Genomic DNA, 24911 nt, shown 5'->3' on the forward strand with positions numbered 1-24911 from the left:
GTTTCCTACAGTAAACAAATGCAAATCGGTTGCTGTGAGACAACCTGCTAACATTTCTATTGCTTGCAAGTGCTAGATTTCGCTCAATGGTCCTATATCCAATGGTATCAAAAGGGCTTGATTGACATTGACAGTCAGATCCATACTTTTTTGTAGTTGTTCATCTTGCCAGGTGCAATAAAATTGGGCAAGGGATGCTAATGTGGGAAATAGGCCTCACTGTGGTCCAGAGTCAACCATGGGTAAGAGAGGACAATTCAACAGCCTGAAGATCTGAGTTCCCTACACTTTATGCCAAAAAATAAAAAGCGTCACTGCCAAAAAAGGTATCCAAAAACCCAACGCCCAAACAAGGACTGCTACTACCCAAAGAAGGTTTTCTTGAAAATCTGGTTATAGTGACTGGTGTCAGATATAGGGACAGGCTTTGTCAAATGTACATCAAACACACAAACGGTGATGGAAGGAATGCTTGCAAAAAGTCTAACGAATGGAAATCGCTCGGGGTAGCACTCCAACCCATAATTCTTTTATCCCCCATTCCAGCTCAGTTTGGACCCAGTCAAAAGCAAATAGGTTCTTGACCCTGCTCCAAAAGGAACAGTCCAGCTTGAACTGCCAGGCCAGAACCTCCCTCAACTGGAACACAAACAACCTAACACTGGTTTTAATCTTATTAGGGCTCATCAGGTGGGTGCAGCTTGGTTCCAGTGGCTGAGAAACATTTACTCCATGGACTGGTTAGAAACCAAAGTGTTCATATTTTTAATGAGACAGATGAAAATAGAAGACCAGCTCCTTCTACGGATCCATTGTGTTCCTTTTAGGTATTGGAACATGTATCTGAAATTCAGTCGCTGTGCTCCGGGGAACTCAGTGTAGGTACTGGTAACACCAGTTCCCAATTGAAACGGTTGTACTTCGGGTTTGATTTGACAGACTTAACTTTCAATATCTTGGTAACCGCAGAGGCAAGAAGGATGGTTCAATTAGGTAAGGAATAGAGGCAAGAGCTTCAACAGACCACAACCAGCTCTTATGGGAGCATGGGTATTGAATGCCTGCTGATCCTGCTGGACCCTAGCAAGGGGGTAAAGAAAAGGATACACAATATCTAAATGTTGTATTAAAGATGGTAGGGGGCCTCCCTCGCAAAAGAAGAGCAGCAATACAGCTACATGCCCCAGGCGAAGTTCTTCCTCCTTTCCAGGTACACTATGAAGACCTCTGGGTGACATCAGGCCACAGAGATGAGATCCCTACAGATGTTCCAGTCAGCTGGGCCTTGTGCTATTTTGGGGGTGAAGCTTGCTGCTCCTATTAGTTGCAGTGCAGATCAACGTACGGGTAGGTAAGCTCTGGATGGCTTCAAAGATCACAAAAGCTTTATAAACACTACCACTGAGCACAATCTAGCCATGGTTGAGAAGATAGCATCTCAGAAATGCGCTATTCTTTAGGTGTGACAACCACTGTACGGTGGAAAACAAAACCCTAGTGGGTAGTGCACCTCCAGTGGGCTTACATATCTGTCACACTCAATGTGTGAAGTACAGGGATCTTGGGAAAAACATTTTAGAGCAGGGTAGTACTCCGCTTTACCAAGCTAACGAGTGAGCTTTCAAGTAGATGGAGATGTGTAAATAGCACATAGATGCACATACTACTATTATCAAGCAAGATAGCCCTTAACCTATGTCTACTTGCCTTTATAAATTAAACAAATTACATTGATAAATGCACCTTTTACATGTGTAGCACTACGTCAAACCTTGCATTTCAATCGTTTTACACTAAAGAAATATAAGAAGGCAACTATAGCATCCCCATTGTGTAAAACCCATAGTATTATGCAGATCAAGGGGGGATATGGTGGATAATGCATTGATTTGGTCTAAGTACTGAAAGATTCAGTAGATCAGAGATGGTGAGGAGCTGCTGTATAAGACCAAGAAAAATTACCTTGGTAGGTTCTCACACATCCATTTGCCCATGGAAACCAGACGCTGAGGTCGAATCAATTTGTGCTGCACTTCCTTCTCTCCAGTGATTGCCTGGTGGCCTTTGGAGAAATCCAGGTTTCTGAAATAAATTAATCAAAGGAAGTGTTAATGCCAGTGACTCCAGTACTCGTTTCTTCTAGTTCGTTCATGTTAAATACTGGTGGGAATTGTTACTACCTCACCAAGGAACAGGAATTTGGCACCCAAAATGCCAACGTTTTATAAATAAAGAGGCTGTACTGCATGTTCATCCCCATCACCTTTCACAAATCTTATTTACAGACCTCTGCCCTCCCCCTCCAATTCATCACCAGTGCATCTAACCTAGTTTTCTAGAGTAGGTAGTAACAAAGCCTCAATTTTCAGAGCCATGGATTACAGGAATTTGATGGTAATTAGAAACACAAGCTCTGAATTCTTGAATGATCACAATGGTAATTTTCCTTAATTTTACAACAGTTTTTTTAGTCCAATTCACAAATAAGAGGAAACAGATTACCAAACTGAGAAAGGAAAAGCAAATGACCAGCAAAAAACCTGCTTAAAGCAAATTGCTGCACAGGAATCTAGAAAAAAATCATTTACTTACCTTACTAATGGTTTGAGCTTGATGTGCTTCTAGATTCACATAATGTACATAATTCCACCATCTAGTGGTTGGATTTGGAAGTGCAGAATTGGCAACACTTTCCCACTCTTGGATGGGTGTCTACTCAGGTAGAGCATGAATATGATCCACCATAGGACAAAAATGCCTACCAACGTTTTATGTACTTACCCTGTAGCATCAGTTTGTGGCATGTAGTACTGTAGATGTACGTGCTCTGCTTACTGCTGCAATCTAGTGTTGGGCTCAGACGTGTACAAGTTGTTTTTGGTCAAAGAATTTTTTGAGTCACAAGTTGTAGCGACTCCTCCCTTAATGGGCAATGTGCATCGACTCCAAGGTCAGACTGTTTTAAAGCAGGCAGGTGAGGATGGAGATAGTTATTTCAAAAGAGGGGGAACCAGTAGCGTTATAGGTCCAGCATGTGAGCCCCTTATCAGATTTAGAGCATGAACGAAGGTATGCAGTTGCTAGTGAAAACTAAAGCCTTAGGACTGTGCAGGATGGTTTTTAACTGAGGAATATGTTCCAAAAGGAGCAAAGGCTTGCACACACCGGAATGGGTGTCATGCTTCATCATTGGGCTAGGTCCTCATTGGGCTTTCTCTACAATGACAGAAGGGCAACCACAAGGGGGCACTTTGCTGGGGATCTTTTTAGAACAGTTGTTTGATGAAATGAGGATGTGTGGGCTGCTAATGTGGTTTAGATTGGTAATCCCCATGGGCAATGCAACGCTGGCCCGACGAGGAGCTAGCCCAATTATTAAGCATGACACTCATTCAAGAGTGAGGGCCCTTGCTCCCATTAGAGCATATTCCTCCCTTAAAAACAATCCTCAACAGTCCTTCGTCTTTAGTTTTCACTAGGAACTGCATACCTTTGTTCATACTCTAGGATGGAGATAGAGCATGAGAATGCATAAAGATGTCCATGCAACAGATATAGGAACTTGGCTCTGTATATGATATTACCACTAGGTGGCAATACTGTGCACAGAGTCCAGGGGTTCCCCAAAAGTGTACAGGGCTCAATGCAAAACCCAAAGTGCGCTATTAGTGGTAGTGTGGGTAGTAGCCTTAGGCCTAATAGAGAAGTGCAAGACATTTATTGTTCAACAATGATCAATAATGGACTTGTGACTCAAGGAGGAGATCAAGACCAATTTTAGAAAAAAACATACTTTGTTTTTATTTTAAGACCAAGGTCTTCTAATAAGATAAGTACGTTTTTAATTAAAAATACTTTTCACTTTGAAAATCGACACTTTGAAGCTTTTCAGAACAGGTCAATGTTATCCTATGGGGAAAACAATATTGCGGTTAAACAGGTAAGTATTGTACTTACAATCCCAGTCTTGGGAGCCAAAAGTCAGCAAGGGCTAGGGGTCAGATGAGTAACAAGACTGCACCACCAGCGGCACAGGGGCGGCTGGGTGTAGAGGTCAAAATCGGGAGTTCGACCCAATGCTTTCCCATGGAGACTGGGGGTGCCTGAAGCTACACTGCTTGCAGTTAAGTAGATCAGTTGCAGGGGCCAAGCTTTAGGGGTTTGGTTAAGCATAGGGAGTGGAGGTGCCCCAAAGCAGCACCAAACATACACCACCATCGGCACAGGGGCGACAGGTGCAGGGTGAAATTTCGACAACAGGCGCCCAATGCTTTTTAATGCGGATTCCTCTCTCAGCAAAGCGGCTTCAGGCATGGCACCCGTGGTTGCAGGAGGAAGACCAACGACAGCAGAAGCAGAGATGTAGGGGGCCATAGGGGCACCATTAGTTCAGCTCAGCAAGGCCTAGGGGCTTCGGGTGCAGGGGTGCAGGGGTGCCTTTGGATGTCTGAGTCTTCGTACCGGAGTTGGTCGTGGTGAGACTCTGGATTCACACTGCATGCGCAGTCGTGCAGGGCAGGAAAGGTCAGCCAACGCTGGGCAGGAGGTCAAGATCGCCGGGGAGACTTTGCTGCACAGGTGAGCCACTCAGACTCGGGCCGCGAGCGCCAGGAGCAGAGTTGGCAGGAGACGCAGATCCGGCTAGATCCGGGGGTCCTTGGAGCTTGTTTCTCCTTGAAAAGGTCTGTGGTTCACAGGAGATTGGAGTCTTTTTCAAAGGCAGCAGTCCTCCCAGGGGTTTCCGAGGTCGCTGGCGGCAAGACAGTTCAGAGGAACTGGAGACAGGCCGGTAGGGCTGGGGCCAAGGAGGTTGTCTTCAGTCTTCTCTGCAGGGTCGTCTTTGGTGGTCACAGATCTAGTTTCTAGGTCTGGGGGAGCTACCTAAATACTAAATTTAGGAGGCATTTTAGGAGACTAGCAGGTAGGGCCAATGGGCAGCTTACCTGGGGTGACTACACCCTCTATTATGCCAACCTCCTGTGAGAGAGGGTCATAGACCTTGCCCTGATTGGAGGAGTCTCCCCATCTTCAAGATGGTGGGGACTGAAAGTTGTGCTTCAGGGTTAATTTGGCAGTGGTGGGCACACCTACTACTCTAAGTTTTCCTGCCAGTTTTATCGCCCAAAGCGGTGTAAACCAGGGGCTGCCATCTGCTGCTAGCAGCAGAGGCTGGGAGTCGCGTTACAAAGGTGGCAGGGTTTTGAAGCTTCCCTCTACAAGCACTGGCTCATCCTGGGGGAGAAGATGTGACACCTCTGCCCAGTATGTGCATTGTTTCTGTTCCCAGAGAGCAGGGGCTCTCTACCCAGAGAGAAGGGGCTCTCTACCCAGGGATCCAGAAATATATGTCTGGGGATGGCCGACTACCCACAGCTGGTCAGAGACCACACCAGGGTTGAGGCATTTTGTAATGAATCCATCACTGGCATCAGTGTGGGTTTATTATGCTGAGAGGTTTGATACCAAACTTCCCAGGCTTCAGTAAAGCCATAATGGAGCTGTGGCGTTTGTGTCGACAAACTCCCAGCCCAAGTACTCAAAATGGCTTCATTGCACTTACAGTGCCTAAGAATGGACTTAGACACTGTAGGGGTATATTGCTCTAGCAGCTATGCCCTCACCTGTGATATAGTGCACCCTGCCTTAGGGCTGTCAGGCCTGCCAGAGGGATGACTTACCTATGCCACAGGCAGTGGTGCGTAGGCATGGCACACAAGAATGTAGGCGTATTTATAGAGTGCACTAATACTCCGGATTCCAGAGTGTCCTGGCGCTGTACTCATACCGCTAGGGAACCCGTCCTGGCTTTTCCCCGTGAAATGTCCACTCCTGGGCATCCCCGGGGTGCAACCAGGCATCCCCAGCGCTGTAGGGGGCTGTTGTGGAGACTAAGCAAGCTATTGCCCAGAGTTGCAGCGTGGGACTCGTGCTCAGAGTAGGCACCGAGGCGAGAAATCAGGTCCGAGGAATTATGAGCCCAAGAACCGCCGAGATCAGCCGAGGCGGGATTTGAACCCTGGTCCCGGGCCAGGCCTCTACACCAGGGACTGCCGCTCTAAGCAGTGAGCCACACTTCTCCACTGAGCCACACTCCTCCACCGTCCAGGCGTGCCATGTCAACTCTTTTAGGGTAGCAACACATAACCTGCAATGGCAGGGTATATGTGTTTGGTGTGGGGTCCCTTAGGGTGGCACAATACATACTGCAGCCCTAAGGGTCCCTCTCTGGTCACCAGGCCCTTGGTGCTATTGGTCCCTATTACAAGGGACCTATAAGTGTGCCAGAAGAGTGCAAATTGTGGGAGCAATGGTACAGTTTTAGGAAAGAACACAGGTCCTGGGAACCTGATTGGCAGGGACCAATGGCACACTCATTCAAAGTGCATCAGATATCTGGCAAAACGTTAGGGGGTGACCATGCAGAAAGGTGAACTTTCTACAATGAATAAACAACCTTCACTGCTGAGAGTCCAGCTACTTCTGAAGGCTCTGTAACTACAGGAGCTCCTGGCTGTCAGAGTCTGCAGTGGATGGACGAATGGACACACAGGTTTGCTTTTGCGCCAAGGCCGCTTTCGACATCGATCTGTGTTTCGGCTTAGGGGAGTCCTTTGAAGCTGGCATCGAACAACCAGCACAGAGGGAGCTGTAAGCATTGAGGCAGGCCGGGATTTATGCCGCTGGGTTGGTGCCGGAGTCAGCTCTGAAGCCTTAGGTCAGTGCTGTGAGGCAGCGGTGGTCTGGAAGGCTGTGTCCTGGAATGTGGATTCGAAACCCGGCACTTGGATGGACACTGGTGCCCCGGTGCTCTGTGGTGCTCACTGTGATTGTCTTTGGATATTGAGCAGCGGTGGGCTGAGGATCTGGGTCACTGGTTTTTACAGATTGTGCAGGCAAATAAAGTTATTCCATTAACTAAACTTGCCCGTAATTATCAATGCACTCAGATTGAGAACGTCTCCGCTCACTAGCCAGGGGGAATGAAAAGAAGCAGGTTTCCCTCCCGAAATTCACATTTGGTTGCATTTTAGTGGAATATAGAGTTGTTCTACGTTTCACATCAAAAGACAAATCACTGACACAGAAATAGATTTCTGATACACTTATAACTTTTTCTAGAAGACAAGCAGACTATGTATATAGTTCGGTTTGTTACCTTCAAAAAATGCATTCCTAATGGCTTTGAAAAAATGAATTGCAATGTGATAAGAAAAATGAAGGCAAAAGGTGGTGTCCCACGCTTAACAAGAGTTGGAGCTAACCTAGAAGACAGGCTGCTAGGGGAGCAATATACAATTAGGCTAAGTTCTCACTTTTACCATAGAGTAGTAACGGAAAGTACCAGAAGAATTATTAACAAACCTTCCAAATTTGATTGAAATATGGTTTAAAAAGTTGCAGTCTTCATCTCAAATGGGAGATTTTTATGGTTAAGTGAGGAGTCAAAGTTATTGGCCATCAAGTGTACACCTAAAGTGCTCACTATAGCCAAGGGGTGGAGTATGCCAAGGGAGGACTGGCTCAGACATTTTCAGGAGCATAGACATAACTGTAATAAGCAGCAGCAGGCTCTTATTCGGAAGCTGAATAATAATATTGATGAGGACTTATCACAAAGTTTGCACCAATGAAGAGAAGTAAGTAGAAGAAAAACTGGCCAGAACGAGCACCATGGAAGTGGAATTGCTCAGAAGGAAGGAGGGAGGGTGTTACTTGACTAACAATCGGTTTGCACCCTACAGTGCTGTAGATTCTCAAGCTCTGCAGATTCCTGCCATCTGGTGTAGGGTGCAAAAGTTGCAGGTTGTTCAAAGTAAGGTTTTGTTTGCAAAGGGACTGTGATCCCTCTCAGAAATGCACAATGCTAAGGACAAAAATCCATCTTACATCATGTTTTTCGCTTAGGGGAGAGACTAAATTAACAATTTACTTACCTTCGGTAACGCCTTACCTCATAGAGACTATCTAGCTGCAGATTCCTTACCTTTGAAAATTCCCCAGGCGTCACTCCAGGAACCAGAAAGGTTTCTTGAACAGTGCCCCTGAGCAACAGTAAGTGAATTTGTTCAGCTCCACATGACATTGTTGGAATCGTCCGCGCCGGAAGTGATGTGTGCGGTGCCTATATAGGTGCCACACCAGGGCGCGGACGTCAGTTACTTTTTGCGACTTTCCACACCAGAAGTACAGAGCCATGAAGCATACTGACAATAGATATGGAACACTAAGTCCTTGATAGGGGAAATCTGGGTCCCTGGAAATCAGAGGTCGTCCTGCAGGACCGAAAGGGCAGAGTAACCATCTCGAAGGACCCGACTGTCCAGGGAATAAGGTTTGTTAAACGTGTTATGTTAAAGGAAGTTATTCAGCGCAAACAAATCCCTATAACATCCGTCTCACTGGGGCATAATAAAGGGAGAACGTGGAAACAAATGTAAACCTTTCAGAAACGTATTTACAATAGGGGATTTGAAGAGGAATGGCTGATCAGACCACCACAGATTAGATCAAATGGCAGAGAGATAGCCCTTCAGAGTGCCCATAGCAGGGCCCTGCTAGGCAAGGGAGAGGATGAACAGGTCAACCTGAGAAAGGAGAGCAGAAAGGGGATCCATTTGTCTTTCTGTACACCATGAACTTGAGTGATCTAGCCACTCAACCTCTGCGCACTGTTGCTTTTTGTAACACTATTTTGACTATTAAACTTTGTTTTTCGAAAGAAATTTTATCAAACTATACAATCTTGAACATAAACCATGAATTTTGCATTATAAACATGATTTTTAATTCGATTTCAATCATCAATTCAAAAAATCAGTTGCATATTACGATTTGTTTCATACAGTATAAAAACAATATTCCATTTCATGAAAGTATGGCGTTGTTGACGAAGCCCGATGCATTTCGAGTCTAGCAGACTCTTCCTCAGGGGCCTGAAATCTCCATACGGAAAAAATGTACTCCACCTCGGTCTTCAAGTCAATTTCAGCTGTAAATCACTACTTTCAAAAACGACGAAACTTCCACTCCTTAAGGACGCTTTCACGGAGCTCAATTTCTCTCCACCTTACTCCCGTAAAATTTCACCACCAGTGACAGCAACAGTGCACAGAGGTTGAGTGGCTAGACCACTCAAGTTCAGGTAGTACAGTGTGACGCACGGTGTGCAGACATACGTGCCACCTCAGCTGCACGCTTGTAAATAAAGAGAAATATTTACCAAGATATCGTTACCTAAGATGAACTAATACAGGTGTGCTTCTCCATCCAATTCAATTCTTTATGTACACCATGCCACAAATTATCCCCAACAGTAGGAGTAAACTATCTTAGTGGAGGGACCCCTGACAGCCAAGATATCTTACAGACTTCGGGAGGAAGGTCGAAATCTGTCAACTGTTGCAGTTCAATCTCCACTCAAGAAGGCGGAGCATTGACGGGTGCACATGAAGAACCCTCCCATGCTGCTGTGAAAGAAAATCTTCCCGTAGGGGCAAACTGATCGGAGGATCGATGGCCATGATCAACAACTTAGGATAACAGACTCTCCATGCCCAATCCGGAGCCACAAGGATGATTTGGGCCCAGTCTTTCCTGATCATATTGAGAACTCTGGGCAGGATTGTTATGGGTGAAATGGCATACAGAAGGCCTGAGCTCCACTCAAGCCGAAAACCTTCTCAGAGTGAGAGTAGCCTTGGAAGCTCCAGCACACAGAACTGCAGACATTGCCCTTTCTCGTCGGTGACTAACACGTCTAACCAAGGCTCTCCCCATTGCTACAAGAGAAAGTAGCAAGAATAACCACCACAACCCACAACTGGCATCAGCACTCTCTCTATGGCTCCTTAGGCCAAGAGAGCGGTCTCTTCCTGGCGGAGAAGAGATATGTGGTCCTTCGTCAGTCTGTCGTAAGTTGGTGGAATTGAGGGAGGGGTAATCTCAAAGGGGAGGGAGTAGTTCCTTCAAACAATCTGCAAAATCCACCTGTCCAATGTTATGGACTGCCAGTAGGGCAGGTGATGGCGAATCATGCTGCCCACTGGGTGCCGATGATGGTAATGGGCAGACTTGGAGAGTTAGGAGGCTGCGGCTGTGAGAAGTTGGTCTAGCATATGATGTCCACTATTCTAGTGGGCACCTTGCACCAGTCCAAACGACCCTTATTGATGGTAGGTTTAAGACAACTTTTATAGAAAGCTATCCTAGTGGGAGCTGTGGAGAGCAGCCTTCAGGCTAAGTCATGAAGGAATGTAAAGCAGCTTATTTTACCAGTCTTTAATCTCTTGAATGATCAAATGAAGGCAGAACCACACCAGGTATATATATAAAATATATGCATTTATTCTAAACACACCCCTCTAGTCTCTTTATGAGGCTCGAGGCAAAAGTACAATACAGGAACTTAAATAGCACACAGTAAATTAGCACAGTATACGTTTTGCCCTAGGGGCCTCACAAATCATATACCAAGAAAGTGGTATAAGTACCGCTCTAAGCATAGAGACAAGGTCTAGAGCCTGTAGAACCACTGGGGCAACCAGGAACCACCCAAGGTAGGGACGCAGGAGGCCCACGGGGGACAGAGGTTAAAGTCAGAACTGACCTTACTCTCCAAAGTGGTAGCTTGGTCGAACAGTAAGGCAGTACCAGAGGACAGTGTACACACTCAGTCAGCAAAAGGTTTCACACACTCAAGAACTGAACTCCAGGCCAATTGTTGTTATAGCCTTAGATATAGTTGTTTTATTTTAACAGTTATAAAAATAAACTTTTCAAGGTACGAGTACTCATGTAAATACTTCGCAGAGGAGCAATACGTTTGTACACACAATTACAGGATAGCTAATAAGCAATACAGTTATGAAACACTCTGGCATTGAGCTCAATGGGTTTTTCATAGGAAAGTACAGTTAATTACTTTATGGATTACTTTAGTAGTTCCAGGACTAGATCTTAGATTCAGTCCTGGGGTCTAAGCTGAAACCAGATTAGCAAGAACGTTTTAGTTACTGTGCTGGATTTTCTTGAATATAAAGCGATTTTAAAAGTTCACACTTAGAAACTTTTCAAGGTGATCCTGACAATGTTATTCAATGGGAGGAAATTCAGGTTACAGGTAAAGTACGATCGCGTTACTTTTGTAACCCAGCACTAGTCTCCTAAGGCCAGCACTGGGGGCTTAATTCAAAACAGGTAGGTAATTGAGTTTCAGTATTTCGTACGATTTTTAAAGAATATTTGCAGTTTTCAAAATAGACACTTAAAAGAAATTTCATAGAAAAGCAGACAATGGGTTCCTATGGAGAAAATGCAGGTTACTAGTAAACCCGCTAGGGATTACTTTTGCGGTTCAGTACTGGGCTGAAAGGTACAGTACTGACTTCTCTCCTGATCACAGGTGAGTATCTTCGAATTTGGACTTTGGCTGATTTTATAGGAATATTTTCAGTTTTCCAAACTCCACAAAATTTGAGTAAAAATGGGTCAATGTTATCCAATGGCAGGTAAGTGACGTTAGTGTTCTGGGTGTAGGCTCAGGGGTCCCCCAGGGTCAGGTGAGTACAGTTAGTTCAGTCCCAGCGGCGCAGGAGCGGCCAGGTTCAGAGGTAGGTAGGCCCAATGTTATACAATGAGGGAAGGGGGGGCCTTCGGTTGGTGGCGGCTGGCTAGCAGGTCACGCGGCTCTGGGAGCTGGGCTCCTGGTCACTTGCTCAGGGCAAGGGGGGGGAAGTAAGATAGGACAGAGAGGTCACAGCCAGCAACACCCGGGCGGCTGGGTGCAGGGAGCTTTTGAGCCATCGGGCGCTCAATGTTATCCAATGAGCATCTTGAAAAAGGAACAAAGGCTGCAGGCTCGGTGACGGTGACTCTCCAGGGGCGACCAGCACTTCAAGAGGTAAGTTGGGATCTTGGAGCACAGGTAGGTACCCCAAAGGGAGGAACAGGGGGCCGCAGGGCACCAGGTGCAGGGGTGTCTTTGGGGGTCGGAAAAGCTTACCCTCGGCTGGTCGCGGTTGGGGTGGCACCTGGTTCCGAGTCTGCAGGCGTCGGCTGATTCGTCGAGGAGGATCTTTGGGCACTGGACTTCGGGTCCCAGTCGCCGGGGGGGGGGGGGCGTCCTCGTGGCCTTGGTTCGGGTTGGCCCGGGCTCGGCTGGTGCAGAGTGAGCTTCCTGGTGGGCACCAGGTGGGTTGTTGCAGCAGAGCCTCTGCTGATGGGAGTCCCAATCTTCTAGAGGGTCAAGGTAGGCAGGTCCTCTGGGTGTCCCAAGGTTGATGTCCGCGGATGTCGCCGGGATTAGGCAGGAGCAGGTTCCAGGATCAACAGGCCGGTAGGGCTGGGGCCAAGTCAGTTGTTGTTGTCCTGTTAGCAGCTGCGCGGCTGGTCTTCTTCTTGATCTTCCTTCTTTTGATATCGGGATCTGAGGAAGGTAGGTTCAGGGAGCCCCTAAATACTAAATTTAGGGGCGTTACAGGTAGAGCAAGGGCAGGGACCAATGGGTCCCTGTCCTGTGGGAGGGGGCAGGAGCCTAGCTGCGATTGGGCAGGGCTCCCCATCTACAAGAAGGCCGGAGCCCGGGGTCGTCCTTCACCCCGCCTCCTCCACCTGAGGGGTGGAGTTGGCAAAGGTTGGCACACCCTCCTTCCTGTCGTAGTTTTTCCCGCCAGTCTTCCCGCCAGAGTGGGGGTAGAACGAGTGGGGGGCCAGTTGCTGGGTACAGCAAATGGTCTGGAGAAGATCTCAGAGGCGGTATGCCTTTGAAGCTTCCCCCTGTCCATTCTGGGGGAGGAGACATATCACCTCGCCCAGGATGTGCATTGTTGCAGGCCCAGGAGAGCGGGGGGCTCTCCACCCAGGGGTCCAGCAACATGTCTGCTATGTGGCAGCCTCTGCAGCCACTCAGCCCAGACGTGGATTGCAGGTTTGGGTTTTGGAGGGCAGCCCTCTAGTGCATTTTACATTAAATCCCACACTGGCATCAGTGCAGGTTTAATGTGCTGAGAAGTTTAGTACCAAACTGGTCAGTCTTCCGTGTAGCCATTATGGTGCTGTGGACTTCATAATGACTACCTCCCAGCACCATATACTCTTAAATGGCATCACTGCACTTACAGTGCCCAGGAATGGCCCTGGGTACTGTAGGGGCAGAGGGCTCATGCCCCTGTGCCCTCACCTCTGACACAGGGCACCCAGCTAGAGGGGTGACTGAAGTATGCCAAGGCAGTGGGTTCTGTGGGCATGGCACACAGGAATGTGTGCCATGTCGACTCTTGTTTTAGTTCTGTACTTAGGCACTCAGCCTGCAAAGGCAGTGTGTGGGTGACAGGGTACAGGGCCCCTGAGGGCGGCACAATAAGTCTGCAGCCCTCAGGGGTCTCCTCTGGTCACCATGCCCTGGGTACCATTTACTAGAGGCTGACAGGTGGCCAGAGGTGCCAATTGGGTATTTTGTTTCAGCATAGCTTTTCTTTTTAGGGAAGGAACACAGGCCCTGGGTACCTGATTGGCACAGGGACCCAGGGCACACTCAGTCAAGCACATCAGCAGTTCAGAAAAAAGTGGGGGCATACCAAGGCAAGAAAGATGGCACTTTCTCACGGTTACAGATAAAGGACACTTAGGAGTCGACTATGGTGGAACCCCTTCTGTACTGGACACTTCGAAAGTCAAGACCCACGGGAGCACCGAAGTACTCGTGTTACCTCACCCAGGGAAGCCGGGTGCATAGGTGTCTTTCTGTGTCGGGTTTCGTTGTCGTTTCCAATGGCGAGCTGGAAAGAAGTGCTGCAGGGGTTGTATGACGTTACTACGCATACTTTTACAACGCACACCTTTACAACGCATTTTTTACAACGCAACATCCATTACAACGCATTCCATTACAACGCATACTACCTTTACAACGCATACCATTACAACGCATAACATTACATGTATGGTAAGTGTGGGATAGTGTAGGGGTAAAAATTACTATTCTAACTCCAGGGGGTGCAACAGTGTTGGATGGTGATGGTATGCGTTGTAGTGTCATGCGTTGTAGTGTCATGCGTTGTAGTGTCATGCGTTGTAGTGTCATGCGTTGTAGTGTCATGCGTTGTAGTGTCATGCGTTGTAGTGTCATGCTATGTAAGGAATATACTACTTACCAGTAGGCATCTGTTCTTGGCAAGTAGGGCTGCTGACATTCATATCTGTGCATAGATCGCCGCCTAGTGTTGGGTCCGGATGATTGCACCTTGTTGTCCTGGAAGAGTCTTCGAAGTATCGCGAGATAGTTGACTCCTCCCCTGGACTACAGTGCGCATGGGCATCTTCTCCATCCTCAGATTGTTTTTCGCCATTGTGGCAGAGATGGATAGTAAAGTAAGAGATGGCCATGCCAGAGATAATGCTGCAGCTGCGACAGGCACCAGGGAGGAGGGCGGGCGATATGAATGTCAGCAGCCCTACATGCCAAGAACAGATGCATACTGGTAAGTAGCATATTCCGTTCCAGGCATGTGGGCTGCTGAATTCATATCTGTGCATAGACTGTATAGCAGTATCTCCTCTAGCGGTGGTTACCTGTGCCAGCTGCAGCAGTTTGAAAAAGTGTTTTGAGGACAGCCTGGCCTACAGCAGCTTGCTGTTTTGCTTGCACGTCTACACAGTAGTGTTTTGTGAAAGTGTGTATGGTGGTCCATGTGGCTGTCTTACAGATGTCTTCTAGAGGAATATTTCCTAGGAAAGCCATGGATGCCCCCATTTTTCTTGAAGGGTGTGCTCTTGGGGGGACGGTTAAAGTGCGTTTTGCCTTTTGATAACATATTTGAATGCATTTAACTATCCATCTGGCTATTCCTGACTTTGAAATAGGATTTCCTTTGTTTTGTGGTGCAAAAGCAACAAATAGTTGTTTTGTCTTTCTAAATGATTTAGTTCTGTCCACATAATAAAGTATAGATCTTTTTAAATCTAATGTGTGTAGGGCTGTCTCAGCTACTGACTGTGGATTTTGAAAGAATACTGGCAGTTCTATTGATTGATTGATATGGAAATTGGATACAACCTTAGGCATGAACTTAGGGTTGGTTCTAAGAACCACCCAGTTGGCCTGTACCTGCATGAAAGGTTCTTGAATTGTCAGTGCTTGTAATTCGCACCTTCTCCTGAGTGAGGTAATGGCAACTAAGAATGCAACCTTCCACGTTAAGAATTGTAGTTCACATGAGTGTAGAGGTTCGAAAGGAGGTCCCATAAGTCTGGTAAGCACTATATTTAGATTCCAGACTGGGGAAGGGGGGTGTCTTGGAGAGATCACCCTTTTCAAACCCTCCATGAAGGCTTTGATTGCTGGTACTCTAAACAGTGAAAGGTGTTGCCTGTTTTGAAGGTATGCTGCTATAGCAGCGAGGTGTAGTCGTATAGAAGAGTATGCTAAGTTACATCTTTGTAGATGCACAGGTAACATATAAGGTTTTGTATGGAAGCGTCTAATGGGTTGATTTGGTTATTGTTGCAGTAAATAACAAATCTCTTCCATTTAGCTGCATAGCACGCTCGTGTGGTTGGTCGTCTTGCCTCCCTAATGATGTTCATGCAGTCTGAGGGCATGTTAAGGTATCCAAACTCTAAGACCTCAGGAGCCAGATCGCTAGGTTCATCTGATTGGGATCTGGGTGTCTGATTTCTCCATGGTTCTGAGTTAGAAGATGGGGTGCAAGGCACAGTCTTTGATGAGTAACTACTGAAAGTTCTAGGAACGTTGTGTACCACGGTTGTCTCGCCCATGTGGGAGCAACTAGGATTAGCGTGAGTGTTGCCGCAGATTGCGTGCCACCAGCAGGATCAGTGGTGCTGGGTGAAAAGCATACGCAAATCTGCCTGACCAGTTCATCCATATCGCATTGCCCTGCGACAACGGATGTGGGAACCTGGCGGCACAGTACTGGCATTTGGAGTTTTCTTTTGTGGCAAACAGGTCTACCTCTGGGTGACCCCACTCTTCGAAGAATGGCTGGAGAACTTGGGGGTGAATCTCCCATTGGTGTAGTTGTTGGCTGTGCCTGCTGAGCAGGTCGGCAATCTGATTGTCCTTCCCTGGAAGGTGTTCTGTTAGGAGAAAAATGTTTTTTTGGAATCGCCCACTTCCATATGCTTTGTGCCAGATGGGACAGCTGTGGAGAGTGCGGTCCTCCCTGTTTCTGGATATAGTACATTGCGGTCATGTTGTCCGTCCGGATCTACACCGTCTTTCTGTACAAGTATTTCTGAAATGCTTTCAGGGCTAGGAATATCGCTAGCACCTCTAGTTGGTTGATATGCAGTTTTTTCTGTTTGTTTGTCCAGAGCCCTTGTACTGTGTATTGAAGGAGATGGGCTCCCCAGCCTGTCAGTGATGCATCCGCTATTAGTACTAGTTGTGGAACCGGCTCTTGGAACAGTCGCCCCTTGGAAAGGTTTTGTGGGTTCCACCACTGCAGAGAGTTGTGAGCGCGACTGTCTACCAACACTAGGTCTTTTAGTTGCCCTCGAGCCTGGTTCCATTGCCGTGCTAGGCATTCCTGTAAAGGGCGCATTTGAAGTCTGGCATGGGGGACAATGAATATGCAGGAGGCCATCATGCCTATGAACTGCATAAAGGCTCGACCTGGCAGAGAGTGTTGTGGCAGGAATTTGCGAATGAGTATCTGCATGCTGGCTATCCTTGCTGAGTTTGGATATGCTTTTGCCACTGGAGGTATTTATAGTGGCTCCAAGGTACTGCTGAGCGTGGGATGGTTTCAGATGCGATTTTGGGTAGTTGATGGAAAACCCTAGACTGTGTAGCAACTGAAGAGTTTGAGATGTATGTACTGCGCACTGTTGGTACGATTTCGCTTGTATTAGCCAATCGTCCAGATAGGGGTACACATGGATGTGTTGCCTTCTGAGATGTGCTGCCACTGTTGCTAAGCATGTTGTAAACACTCTTGGAGCCGTGGTAACCCCGAAGGGCAAAACCTTGAATTGGTAGTGTTGACCTTCTATTGTGAACCTGAGGTATTTTCTGTGGGCTGGATGGATGGGTATGTGAATAGACGCATCTTTGAGGTCCAGTGTTGCTAGGAAATCTCCTTGTTGGAGCAACGGGAGCACTTGCTGTAGTGTGATCATATGGAAGTGTTCCGATAGTATATATTGATTTAGGGGTCTGAGATCCAATATTGGTCTGAGAGAGCCGTCCTTCTTGGGAATAAGGAAGTATAGGGAGTATACTCCGGTCCCTTGCTGGTGGAAAGGGACTTGCTCTATGGCCCCCTTTTCCAGCATGCATTTCACCTCTTGTTGGAGCAGGGTGATGTGTTCCGTGGACATAGGACGATGTCTGGGTGGTATGTTTGGTGGCGTAGAAGTAAGTTCTAGGCAATAACCAAACTGGATCATTTCTCTCACCCACTTGTCCGTGGTAATTGCGTGCCAGACAGGTAGGAACTGTTGGAGTCTGCCTCCGACCGGTGCTATGTGGTCTGGAGGCAGCGTAATGAAGTCACTGTTTTGTGGCAGTGGAGGCTCTGGTGTTATTGCCTCCACGTCCTCTTCCCTTATTACTGTTGCCCCTATAACTTCCTCTGTTTGTGTTCTTGTTGAAGGAACCTTGTGTGTTACTTTTGTATGAGGCAGATGTTTGCGAGGTATTTCCTCGTGTAGTTGCCCTGTATGAGGAGCGCCGAAAGGAGCACCTGTGTTGCTGAAATTGCAATGCCCCCAAGGATTTTGCGGTTTCTGTCTCTTTTTTCATTTTATCCAAAATGGTGTCGACAGCAGGGCCAAATAGAAAATCTTGATTGACAGATTGGTTAAGAATAGTGGATTGCACCTCATTCTTAAAACCGGAAATACGCAGCCATGCATGTCTGCGTAATAAGAAGCTAGTGTTAATTGACCTAGCTGTGGTGTCTGCTGTGTCAAGCGCGCATTTGATGGAGGCATTTGGTATAATTTTCCCTCTTGAATGAGGCCATCAGCTTGTGCTTTAAAGGGCTCAGGCAGGTGTTTCATTAGGCTTTCGAGTTGATCATAATGCACCCTGTCGTAACGAGCCAGTAGGGCTTGTGTATTAGCAATCCTCCATGAGTTTGAGGCTTGTGCTGCTACCCTTTTGCCTGATGCCTCCAGTATTTTTGACTCTTTATCAGGGGGAGGTGCTTCCCCTGTTGTATGGGAGTTGGCCCGTTTACGTGCATTAGCCACTACCGGTGAGTCTAGACCCTACTTACACTGTCCCCTGATGTAAGTAGGGTCGGTAGGAGCAGCCCTATACTTCTTTTCTATTCTGGGGTTGATTACTCGTGCCCTGGCTGTATCCTTAAATATGTCAGGTGCATGTTTCAGAACTCCTTTTAACATGGGAAGTGTTCTAACACGTTTTTCTGAAGTGGGGAAGCTGTCAAATAAGAAGTATTCCTCAACAGGGTCATAATGCATATCTACATTGTGGAATTGTGCTGCCCTGTCTATGAGTTGATTGAAGACTATGGTGTCATCTGTAGGTGACGGCTTAGTAGGATAAGAGGGTACATCAGGGATGGGGTGGGTGTTGTAAGTGTCTGTTGGCTCCTCCCATGGTTCCTCTTGTGGTTGAGGATCTTGTGGGAAATCATATTGAGGTTGTGGCTCATCCCCCATGTTACCCTCATTGTCCCCGTGGTGAGAAGGAGAGTAAGGAATGTAAGGATTAAAGGGTGTAGTAGGCATGATAGGCTGAACAGAAATGAAGGGTCTAGAGGGAGAAGTCCCAAAGTCCTTTTTCTTTAATGCAATAGGGGAATGTGAGCCAGAGTCCAAAGGCCTCTTCTTTCTGTGCAGGATGGTAACTTTATCAGTCTCTGGATTGATGTATATTTTTGCTTGGTCGTCTGATGGATCTGGGTGGAAGAGTTCTTCCTCTACAGTTCTGGGTTGAGTGTTAGACTTTTTTGGGTCGGTAACGCTTTCTTTTTCGACGACTTTTGGTGTTCGCTTGCTTTTTTTCGGCTCGGGCCCTCGTTCGGGGTCGACTGGAACTTTCGGGTCGACACGTTTTTTGTGCTCCGTAGGCTTTTTGGGATGAGTGTCCTTTTCCGAGTTGACATTCTTCTTCGGATCGACTGGTGTCTTTGGAGCCCTTATCTTTGGGTCGACAGGTTTTTCCCGCCGTGCTACGGGCTTCGGTACGGCCCACTTTTTGTCGGCGACCTTTGGCGGGTCGATGGATTTTGGACCGGTAGGCTTATTCGGGTCGGCGACCTTCTTTGGTTCGGCGCCCTTAGGTGCGTGCCCCTGTTTGGTTCAACTACCTCTTTGGGGTCGACGTTTTTTGGCTGAGCGGCCTTCTTGAGGTCGACAGTCTTTTTTTGGCTCTACGCTTTTTGGCTCTACGGCCTTCTTTGGTTCGACGCCCTTCGGGTCGACGACCTTTTTTGGCTCTGGAACCTTCTTTGGGACGATGTTACTGGGCCCTGGGGTCTCTGAAGGTTTCAGTTTCGATTTCGGAGCAGAGCCGGATGGCGGGGCTAGCGAAACTTTTTTATGATATTGGCTAAGGCCTTTTGGCGATGCCTCGACCGGAGCCTTCGGTAATGGGCTTATTGGTGTCGGGGGCAGTGTACTCACGATTTGCCCCGGTGGGATCTGGTCATCGGAGTCCGAGTAGTCCTCGACGGTGACAATCTCTAGGTCCGAGTCTTGAACGTCCTGTAGTTCCTGGTCATCATCGAAGATGTTGTCCGGTTTCGGTGCCTGCCGCTGCATTTCTTGCCTAGCGGCCCGTCGGATCCGTATGGTTTTCTTCGACCGAAACTGGGCGCAGGCCGGGCAGGATTCTTCCCTATCGTCTGGGGAAAGGCACTTGTTGCATACTGAGTGTTTATCAGTATGTGGGAACTTGGAGTGGCATTGTGGGCACCTTTTAAAAGGGCTTCTTACGCCAACCACACACATCTACAATCCGGGCAGGGTACGATGGGAAAAACAACTGGGTAGATCCCTGAGTCACAAAGAATGGGGGAACATTGCATATAGGGTTAGGCACTCAGCATACCACATGGGACTCACCGAGACGCTCACAAAAATCTCTCTATACTGGTACTACACCCCCGAGAGGTGATCCGAAATGGATCCTTCAAAAGATAAGCTCTGCTGGAGGAGTTGTGGGCACACCGGAACCGTGGTACACATCTTGTGGGAATGCCTGCTCATCCAATAATACTGGACACACATCTTAGATGAAGTAGACGCACACTTCCAGACAGAAATACCCCGCTTTCCTGCTTATTTTCTACCGGGCCTCCCCAATGCATTAACCTACCCGCTGCGCTCTCGTAGGGGCCGTAAAATGGCCATAGCCCTTGGGTCTGCTCTGCAGAACATCCTTACACACTGGCATACCACCAACGTCCCTACCACCACAGGCTGGCTACACAGGAAGTGGCATGTGTTTTCTTACCTGTCGGTGTAGTTTTGCAGCTTGAAGATCTTTCTGGATTCACTATGCTGTGCATTATTCCGCGGTCTTGTGGTTGGGTCCGGATTCGTAGTCTTTTCTTTTTTTTTTTTTTTTTGTAGCCCAGGTGGGCGTCTGCGTCACACCCCTTTGGGTGTATTTCCGGTGGTGTCGGCATGCTTCCTGCGGAAGCTCCCACTCTTGGGCGCCATCTTCGGGTTCTTTTTTTCCGTGTTTCTTTCGTTTCCGAAGTAATGGCAATGTTCTATTCAGGTGATATTTTACCGCTTTGTACCTTCAAAGTCTTTTCCACTTTTCTATTTCCACCTCTTCTCTCTCCAGCCTCATCTTTCTGGCGGAGGTGGGTGGGTTCGCTAGTGAATCCAGAAAGATCTTCAAGCTGCAAAACTACACCGACAGGTAAGAAAACTATTCGTTTTGCAGCGTGAATCTTTCTGGATTCACTATGCTGTGCATAGATTTTGTAGCGGTTTCTCATCTCTGTGGCGGTTGGGTGGAAGATGAGCGTTGGGTATTGAATATGTGCTGTAGCACCTTCTGTCCAACTTGAGCTTCCTTGTTCATCTGTATGTCCACACAGTAGTGCTTCGTGAACGTGTGCACCGAAGCCCATGTTGCCGCCAGGCATATGTCTTGTATGGGTGTGTTAGCCAGGAAGGCTATTGTAGCCCCCTTTTTCCTAGTGGAGTGGGCACGTGTCCCCTCTGCTAGCTCTTGTCCTGCACGCTTGTGGCAGAGTTGAATTGTCTGTGCGATCCATCGTGCAATGGTCTTTTTGGTTACTGCCTTTCCCATGTAACTGTTGGCGAATGACACAAAGAACTGTTTTGTTTTCCTGTGTCCCTTCGTCCTCTCAATGTAGTGCATGACTGCCCTTCTGGCGTCCAGGGTGTGCAGAGCTCGCTCTGCAGCAGTTGTCGGTTTTTGGAAAAAACTCGGTATCTGTATCGACTGGTTCATGTGAAATTTAGATACCACCTTCGGCATGAAGTGTGGGTCAGTCCTCATCACAACTCTATCATTGTGTATTTGTATGTAGGGCTCTTGTAGCGTCAGAGCCTGAAGCTCGCTTACTCTGCGTAAGGACGTTATTGCAACCAGGAAAGCTGTTTTCATAGTTAGCATCTTTAAGGACGCCTTGTGGATTGGTTCAAAGGGCTCCTTCATGAGTTCCGTTAGGACTACGTTTAAGTTCCATGCAGGTGGCGGCACCCGCTTGGGTGGTGCGATCCTTTTCGCTCCTTCTAGGAATCTCTTCACCACCTGTGATGTGAAGAAACTCCTGCAAGTTTCTCCCCTTGTGTAGGCGACTATCGCTGCCAAGTGAACTCTCAAGGAGGATGAGCTAAGGTTCTTCTCTAGCAAGTGCGTCAGGTACTTTAGCACTGTGGAGTCCTTCATTTTATTGTGAAGTCTCTCTTGTCTGCACCATATTGTGAACCTTTTCCATTTCGCAACATAGCACTTCCGAGTGCTAGGTCTTCTTGCCTCTCGAAGTACCCTCAGGGTACTTTCTGGCAATCTTAAATGTGCGAACTCTATGTCCTCAGGAGCCACGCTACTAGGCTCATGTTCTCTGGCTCTGGGTGGAGCACCTCTCCGTTCTGCATGGAGAGTAAGTCTTTCCTCCTGCTGAATCTGTGGGGTGCACACTGTGTCATCTCCATGATCTGCGAATACCATGTCTGCCTCGCCCACTGTGGTGCGACCAGTATCAGTGTCATGTTGCTCGCTCTGCATTTGCTCAGTACTCTGTGCATCAGTGGTATCGGGGGAAAGGCGTAGGCAAATGTCCTTCACCAATCTATCCATAGGGCATTCCCTAGTGATCCTTCCTCGGGCTGCCTGGATGCGAAGTTTTGGCATTTTGCATTCTGGCGTGTGGCAAACAGGTCCACCGATGGAGTTCCCCACCTGTCGAATAGGCGCCTTGTCTCCTGAGCATTGAGCTCCCACTCGTGGGATGCCGATGTCTGCCTGCTGAGCCAGTCTGCTTGTATGTTGTCCTTCCCTGGCAGGTGTATGGCTAGCAGGTCTATCTTGAGAGGGATGGCCCATCTCCATATCTCCTGCGCCAGCGTTGAAAGCGGGGCTGACTGTGTGCCCCCCTGCTTGTTGATGTAGAACATCGCAGTGGTATTGTCTGTTTGTATCAACACCTTGTGTTTGTACAGTCTTGTTTGAAAGGCTTTCTGTGCAAGGAAGATTGTCTTCAATTCTAAGTAATTGATGTGCTTTGTCGCATCTGTTGGTGTCCACAGACCCCTCACCTTGAGCTCCTCCATGTGAGCGCCCCATCCCTTCAGGGATGCGTCTGTGGTGATGGTCACTGTTGGCGTTGGGGGCGTTAGAGGCTTTCCCCTTGCTATGTTCTCCATGGTCCACCATGTCATCTCCTTCTGCACTGCGTGCGTTACAACCACTAGATCCTCCCAACTGCCTGTAGCTTGTGACCATTGCTCCTGTAGCCATTCTTGAATGGGTCTCATGTGGAGTCGTACATTCGGTACCAGGTGGATGCATGATGCCATCATCCCCATGATCTTGCTCGCAGTCCTCACTGTCCGAGCTTGTCCCTTCCGGTAGAGGCGAGTTTCCTTCACCAGCGCCCTCGCCCTCTTCTCGCTGGGGAACACCTTGCCCTGTAAGGTGTTGATCTGTGCTCCCAGGAAGATCTTCACTTGTTCTGGCTCCATTGAGGATTTCTTCCAATGGATGGAGAACCCCAGGCTTATGAGCGTGCTTGTCACTGTATGTGCGTGCAGCTTGCATTTCTGGTATGAGTTTGCTTTCACCAGCCAGTCGTCCAGGTAAGGGTATACGTGTATCCCCTGCCTTCTTAGGTGCGCTGCGACTGCTGCGAGGCACTTTGTGAAAACTCTTGGTGCTGATTTTAGACCGAAGGCCAGTGTCGTGAACTGGTAGTGGCTTTCTCCGACGGTGAACCTGAGCATGTGCTTATGCTTTCTGTTCATTGGAATGTGCAGGTATGCGTCTTTGAGGTCTATTGTGACCATGAAGTCCCCGATCTGCAATTGTGGGAGCACCTCTTGCAGGGAGGTCCTTTTGAATTTTTGCGTTCTTATGAATTTGTTCATGAACCGTAAATCGAGAATGGGTCTCATTGTTTCGTCTACTTTTGGTACCAGGAAGTACGTTGAGTATACTCCTGTGTTTCTTTCCTTGAAGGGTACCCGTTCTATGGCCTGCTTCTGCAGGAGTTCTTTTGCTTCTTCCTGAAGGCACTGCAGCTGCTTGCTTGCTAGTGGCTTTCTTTTTGGTTTTCTGCTTGTTGGCCTCCCCTCCAACTCTATGCAGTATCCGAATTGGATAATGTTGAGGATCCATTTGTCTGATGTGATTTCTCTCCACTCTCGGAGGTGGAATCTTAATCTTCCTCCCACTGGTGTCATGTGGTCGTAGGTGTCTAGTTTGTCTTGACCCATCTGTACGTGCTGCCCCCTGGGGTCTTTTTTGTGGGCGGGCACACGGATTTTTTTGAAGTCACTTGGAGGTGGGCTGCTGCCCCCCTCTTCTATTTTGTCCCCGTCCATTTCTCCCTCGAAAGGACTGGCCTCTTTGTTGGTACTGCCAGGACTGCTTCTGATGACCCTGCTGAGTCTGCGAGTCTGCCTGGTGCGTTTGCTGGAAAGCCTGGTGTGATGTACCTGGCTGGTTTCCGCCTCTCCCGCCGGGCCTCCGTGACGGGGTGCCCCTCTTGTTCCCTCTGAACTGCAATGCTCCCATGGATCTTGCTGTTTCGTTATCTTTCTTCAGTTGGCTGAGCGTTTCATCGACTGTTGATCCGAAAAGCGTGCTGCCGTTGAACGGTGTGTTCAGGATGCTGTGTTGCACCTCAGGTTTGAAACCGGATATCCTGAGCCAGGCGTGCCTCCTTTCCGTGACGCCCATCATCATGAGCCTGCTGGCGGTGTCTGCCCCATCCAGGGCCGTCTTAAGGCAAGAGTTTGCCGCGTTTTTTCCCTCTTCAACCAGCTTTTCGGCTCTGTCTGGCATCCTGGGGCAAGTCCTTCACCAAGTGCCCCAGTCCCTCCATGATTTGGTACATGTGCCTGTTTATCATGGCGTTGGAATTAGCCATGCGCCAGTGGGTCGCGGCATTCCGTTCGATCCTTCTGCCCAACAGATCCATCCTTTTGCTCTCCTTATCCGGTGGTGGGCCCGAGGTAGTGGGTACGTTAGCCCTCCTCCTTGCTGTGGCCGTGATAATGGAGTCTGCGGAGACCGTGCCCTGAATGTAGGCCGGGTCCTTAGTGGCATGCTTGTACTTCTTCTCAGTTCTGGGAGTTACTGCCTTGCATGTTGCGGGCTCCCTGAAAGCTTCCTTCCCCTGAGCCAAGACGCTCTCGAGCATTGGAAGGAACTGGCTCCTCGTTTGTGTTGGGAGCAATGTTTCTAGAAGGAAGTCTGCTTTCTGCTTCTC

At 48.1% G+C, this 24911-nt stretch overlaps 1 protein-coding gene across 3 annotated transcripts in view; it reads right to left on the reverse strand.

Annotated features, from left to right (window-relative positions):
* The window catches only part of SMG7 (SMG7 nonsense mediated mRNA decay factor), a 484004-nt gene that overhangs the window by 175981 nt on the left and 283112 nt on the right, over positions 1-24911 (reverse strand). For all 3 annotated transcript variants that reach the window (XM_078643137.1, XM_078643126.1, XM_078643118.1), the window contains exon 13: positions 1963-2082. In XM_078643137.1, the coding sequence (XP_078499263.1) occupies positions 1963-2082 (120 nt within the window). The remainder of the gene's footprint in view (positions 1-1962; positions 2083-24911) is intronic.

Source organism: Lissotriton helveticus, chromosome 1_1, assembly GCF_964261635.1.
Source record: "Lissotriton helveticus chromosome 1_1, aLisHel1.1, whole genome shotgun sequence".
In the NCBI taxonomy this organism is placed as follows: Eukaryota; Metazoa; Chordata; class Amphibia; order Caudata; family Salamandridae; genus Lissotriton; species Lissotriton helveticus.